General features: G+C 39.5%; 1 protein-coding gene across 1 annotated transcript; it reads left to right on the top strand.

Annotated features, from left to right (window-relative positions):
* Positions 1 to 2,975: 2,975 nt before the first annotated feature.
* Positions 2,976 to 5,511, top strand: LOC120573407 (HLA class II histocompatibility antigen, DR alpha chain-like). Its single transcript, XM_039823129.1, has 4 exons — positions 2,976 to 3,127; positions 3,264 to 3,509; positions 4,706 to 4,990; positions 5,162 to 5,511. Exons 1-4 carry the CDS (start codon positions 3,055 to 3,057, stop codon positions 5,281 to 5,283), a joined length of 726 nt encoding a protein of 241 aa, XP_039679063.1. The 5' UTR covers positions 2,976 to 3,054; the 3' UTR covers positions 5,284 to 5,511.
* Positions 5,512 to 6,096: the final 585 nt, after the last annotated feature.

Genomic DNA, 6,096 nt, shown 5'->3' with positions numbered 1-6,096 from the left:
TTTGTCATTTGTTCTGAGACAAGTTTTTTCAGCCACCTTGGAAAACACCGGCAGGATACTAATGGGTCTGTAGTTGCAGATGGACAACCGATGGCCTCCTTTAAATACAGGAAAGACAGATGCTAATTTCCACACATTTGGGAACAATCCCTGAGCAAATGAAAGGTTAACAATTTTCGTAATTGGGTAGACTAATGATTCAGAAAGGTCTTTCAACATAATAGTGTTCCTACCAATGACATCTTTCACTCCAGATGGCCTCAGAGATCGAATCACTCTCATAACATCTGCCTCAGTGATATATTCTATATTAAAAGCTGGTTCTGTCTGTTTGACTTGGCAAGGAGTATTCTTATATTCAGAGGAAAATACTTGATGATATTTTCTACTGAGTCAATGAAATGATTATTAAAAGCATCAGCTGCTTCAGCTGGCTTGTTTATTAATTTTCCACTAACTACAAGTTCAAGTGATTTGGCATTGTTTACATTATGTCCCATTAGTTTTTTTAGCTGGCTCCAAATAATTTTAGTATTACTTCCTGCTTTTATAATTATAGTCAAAAAGAAGTTTGCTTTGGCCATCCTTATCTCTTTGACTACCATATTCCATAGCATAGTGAAGATATGTCTATCTCTTCTTGCTCTAGATTTAATGGCAGATTTTAAAGCCATATCCTGTTTTTTCATTAAATTTAAATTGATCTCTTCAGTTGTTTTGTAAGTTTTTGACTGTCTTCTTCCAAAGATTTTCCTACAAGTACGTTCTCCCAGTTGATGCTCTTGATAGCACTTATAAACTGATCTTGCATATTTTTTGGAATATTTAAAGATCCCTCTTCTTGGACAAGCAGAGTGAAACACTTGCTATTTAGCTTCCTGGCTATCAGGATCATATTATGGTCAGATAGTCCAGTCAGCATATTAAAGGATTTGACAATTCGCTTTGGCCTATTGCTAAATATTAGATCTATTTGTGTTTTTGTAGAATCTGGTAGGCCCATTTATCAACTGTGTAAGTTCACAATTGTCAGTGATGTGTTTTAATGTTGTCCTTGACGATTTGTCTTCCCAATTGATGTTGAAGTCTCCCATAATAATCATCTCCTTATTAAAATTACATTCCTTTAACACCTTTTCAAAATGTTCATAAAAGATATTCTTAGAAGATAGAGGGTGATAAGAGTGTAATAAGTGAGAAGGACATAGATGAAGATAAAGTTATGTTAAGTCCAATACACTCCAGCTCATTACATAATCACTGTGCCTCAAGACACTGAAAATGATCTTTCACAAAGATTAAGACTCCACCTCCTTTTGAGCCCACTCTATCCTTTCTATGAACATGATAACCAGGAACATGTAAAGCTGATTATGGTGAATTTTCGTTAAGCCAAGTCTCCGTTAAACACAAGAAATCCAGGTTGGAGTCTAATAAAAGCTGGGGGATTTGATCACTTTTAGATTTAAAACTTCTTATGTTTAGGTGCCCTCCTAAAATACCCCTGGGCTTTGATTTGGGGTCCCAGATTATTCTTGAGTGATTGACGGTCTGGAATATGTTCAATTTCCTGTTTTTAGCAATTGCGACATTTAGAATTTTTGAATGTACAGTGCATGTTGTTTGATTCGGTGTTGGTATTGCAAGTCTAAAGGTCTTCTTTTTTACAGTGCATGCCGTTTGATCCGGTGACGACTTGGGTTTCTATATGAATAACTCCCTCTTAAACTGGAGTGTTTGTCAACTTTCTTTTTTGAGAACGGAGAACAGTTAGATCTAGAATTTGGTGACTCTGCGATGCAACTGTTGGACGCTGGAATCCCCACCGTAGCACATCGCTGGTCTCGCTTTTGAGCTTCAAACGCATCACTCAGCATCAGTTCGCGACATTAAGGGTAGCTGTTCCTCTGTCTCCACTGCTCCCCCCCAGGGGAAAACACTGGCACAGCCAGATGCAGCAGTGAAACCGTGGATCATGTGTAGATAGCTCTACCTGTACGGGGGACGGCAGAGAGACATCACCTCTGCAACATGCTCTGCTACTTGTCCAGTTAACAGGGACAGCAATAGAAATAAAGTGGTTGAAACTGTGGTTACTTATTAAACCCTACGCAGACAACACTCGCTAATATAATGACTCTGTACCACGTTCTCCAGTATCAAAGACAGAAAGACAACAATTTAAAACTAATACACGTGGTGAAGTTCATGGGAGCTACTGGTCGCCGCAACTGCAAAAAACAGTAAGCGTGGACCTCAAGTGGGAGCTGAACATCAGCTCCCTCATCAAGAAAGCACAACAGAGGATGGACTTCCTGCAGCAGCTGAAGAAATTCAACCTACCAAAGATAATGATGGTGCACTTCTACACAGCCATCATTGAGTCCATCCTCACATCCTCCATCACCATCTGGTACGCTTCTGCCACTGCCAAGGACAAGGGCAGACTGCAGCGTGTCATTCGGTCAGCAGAGAAAGTGAATGGCTGCAATCTGCCGCCGCTTCAGGACCTGTATGCCACCAGGACTCTGAAGCGTGCTGGAAAGATTGTGGCTGATCCCTCCCACCCCGGCCACAAACTCTTTGAGCCACTCCCCTCTGGCAGGAGGCTGAGGTCCATCAGGACCAAAACCACATGCCACATAAAAAAAATGTTCCCCTCCGCCACTAGCCTTATCAACAAGGCCCAGAACTCTCTCCACACTCCACCTCTGTCATCCAGTCAAACTATAGGAATGTACAACATCTGAATTTTATTTATTTTGAAAAACAAAACTAGAAAAAGTTTAAAATATAAGAATTAAAAAACATTATAAACAGTATTGCTCACTGATCTGTCATTATGTCTGTATATTACAGTTCATGTGAGCAGCAGCAGCCTATCTCTACCCGGACACTGATGACATCATGTCATCTCTGCTCTCTGATTGGCGGCTCAGACTGTAAGAGATCAGCTGCAGCTGGAGTTTCTCAGACTGTTGTTCAGGCATACGGAGAGTCTCAGACAGGTTCAGGTCTACAGAGAGTCTCAGACATGTTCAGGTCTACAGAGAGATGAAGATGATGAAGATGATGATGATGATGATGGTCCTTGTCCTCTCCAGTCTCCTCTGTGTCTCAGCTGACGGTAAGTTCCAGTCCGATATAAACTCTGATGGTGTAAACAGTAAACAGGTTGTTAGTTTACTGACAGTCAGTCAGAACAACAGTCAGAACAACAGTCAGACTTTCAGCAGCTGATCTTCTGTCTGGTTTCTCTTCAGTTCTACATCAGCACATTCATATCAACGGCTGTTCAGACTCTGATGGAGAGTTGATGTATGGTCTGGATGGTGAAGAGTATTGGTACGCAGACTTCATCAACAAGAGAGGAGTTGAGCCTCAGCCCAGTTTCATAGATCATATTACAATCCAAGGAGCTTATGAATCTGCTGTGGCTGGGCAAAAGATGTGCAGACGCAACCTGAAAGCAGATCAACGTGACTTCAAGGACCTGCCACTGGAGCTTGGTAAAGATAAATAACACACATGATACTTCTGTCAGCATAATCCTTTTCAATCCAAACAGAAGATAATCAATGACTGTAAATCGTTCCAATATGTTTTAATGCAAGAACACAATATCACATGTTATAATTGTTCTTATTAAACAATAAATAATAATTTGACTTAACCCCTTCATGCAGTTGTACATTACTGAAAATATATAATATATTATCTGCTTTTATCTTAAACTAAGTGTTTATTTTTCATGATAGCACCAATTTATCATTGACATTATGAGTCTCCAACTGACCTTACTTAAGTCAAGTCAATATGTTTAATTTGTTCACTTAAACTCAAACAGTTTTTGATTCTCTGCAGTCACAACAATGTAGACTCAAACTGAAAGGTCTCACCCATCTCACTAGCAGCAGCATCTCCTCTCCAAGACACAAACAGAAGCCCCTGTCAGCATGATAATATCACACCCGCAGGATTTTTAAGGCTAGTGAGTGTAGCGGGTGGACTGTTATTTTGTCTTTTTTTATTGCTTTTAGTGTTACACTTATTTTACCAATTTTAACATGTGAAGCACTCTGTGACTGTCTGTAAAATGTGCTCCTCACAGTATTATTTTCCTACACGGAAAACCCATCTAAAGCATGTATAATAGGATGGATGGAAGTACTAAAGGGCCATCCACACCAAGAACGATAATGATAACTATAACAATAACTATAAATATAACATTTACAACATGACACTGCAGAAAGCTTTGTTCCACACAGGAGGCTAAGCTCTTACATTGCATCATCTGCTGTATATTATTTATTATTATCAGCTGGAGCGTGCCTTGTGTGCTTGAAGCCACTGTTTATAGAACGTTCAGCAGTATGGATGCTTACATTATTATAGTTAACATCCTTTGTGTGGATGGCCCTTAAGCCTCTGACTTCCACTACATCAGAATTTTGGTCTTGGTCCATTCTATTTAAAATTGATTGGTTTTGACACAGCTGTTATTTGGGTTTACTTATCAATAAACTGTTTATGAGCAAATATTATAATGTGATTCAGGGCTTTGCTAAAGACAGTTGAGCCTAAAGCTCTGCACGTCTTGATGTGCATCAGTCAGGTGTTTTAAGACCTCCTATGCAAACCACACTGAGACTTTTAAGTAAATGCATGAATATTAATATGATCTGTGTGTGTCTGTGTCCAGATGCTCCTTCCAGTCCGATGGTGTACACCAAAGAAGCCGTGGAGCTCCGAGAGAAGAACACCCTCATCTGTTATGTGACTGGTTTCTATCCTGCTCCTGTCATCTTCTCCTGGACAAAGAACGGAGAGAAGGTCACCGAAGGAAGCAGCACCAACGTTCCCTACCCCAACAAAGATGGTTCCTTCAACCAGTTCTCCAGACTGGAGTTCATCCCACAGCTGGGAGACATCTACAGCTGTACAGTCAACCATCTGGCCCTGGACCACCCACTGACCAGGATCTGGGGTCAGACAACTTTATTTACACTCACACTAAATACAGTCAGCTCATGAACCAATCAAAGTACAGCTGTTCTTTTTCCAGATGTGGAGCTTAATGTTTCTCTCTCCAGATGTGGAGCTTAATGTTTCTGTCTCCAGATGTGGATCTTAATGTTTCTGTGTTTTCTGTCTCCAGATGTGGAGAAGACTGAGCCCGGTATTGGACCTGCAGTTTTCTGTGGACTGGGTCTGACTGTCGGTCTGCTCGGTGTGGCTGCTGGAACCTTCTTCTTTATCAAAAGAAATGAGTGCAGCTGATTGGTTGGGAATGATGATGTCAACAGTGTACAGAGTAGATACGGTACAGATGAGAGGAGCTGCTGCTTCCTGAAGCTTAGACTGTTTTTTTGCTTTATAAAAAATACAGCCTCTGCTTTTACACAAACACTGACATTCTCTGCAGGGAATTCAAATTTAAAACATACTTCTAATCTTTGTTCAGTATTGTGTTTGTATCTCTATAAATATTCATTTTATAAACATATACTCAAATGTAGTGCTTTTAGTGGAAAATAGTATTCTAAACAAACAACACATAAAATGACTTCACTGATTTAATCAATGAATGTAAATCTATTTAAATTATTATTAAACCAGGATTCATTTTTTTTCAAGGTTGACGGGAAGACAAAAATGTTATACATCTTTTACAAGAATGTTTTGTGAGCCCATGTAAAATGAGTACTTTTTATGATTTACAAAGCATTTATCAATGTGTTACAAAGGCTAACAGAACCTGGACACACACATGTATTGTTCTATTTGGACATGCCTTCAGAAATATGCCTACGGATAGTTAGTGTTAATGCATCTTTACCAACCCATCAATCCATGATTAACTCATGAGTTACTACTGATTAGTTGACTACATGATGTGAGCCCATCTAAAGTGAGGACTTTCTATGCTTTACAAAGCATTTATAAATGAGTTGCAAAGGCTAGCAGATACAACAGAAACACAAGTAAAAACAGTATTTGAAACCCTTATTACGATGTAGTAAGAATGTACATTTATGAAATAGCTCGTAGTAGTGTTATGTAGTTGATATCAGTGTGAATTTGGACCAGAAC

This window comes from Perca fluviatilis, chromosome 14 (genome assembly GCF_010015445.1).
Source record: "Perca fluviatilis chromosome 14, GENO_Pfluv_1.0, whole genome shotgun sequence".
Taxonomy (NCBI): domain Eukaryota; kingdom Metazoa; phylum Chordata; class Actinopteri; order Perciformes; family Percidae; genus Perca; species Perca fluviatilis.
The sequence above is the reverse complement of the archived record's forward strand: the minus strand, read 5'-3'. Positions and strand labels throughout refer to the sequence as shown.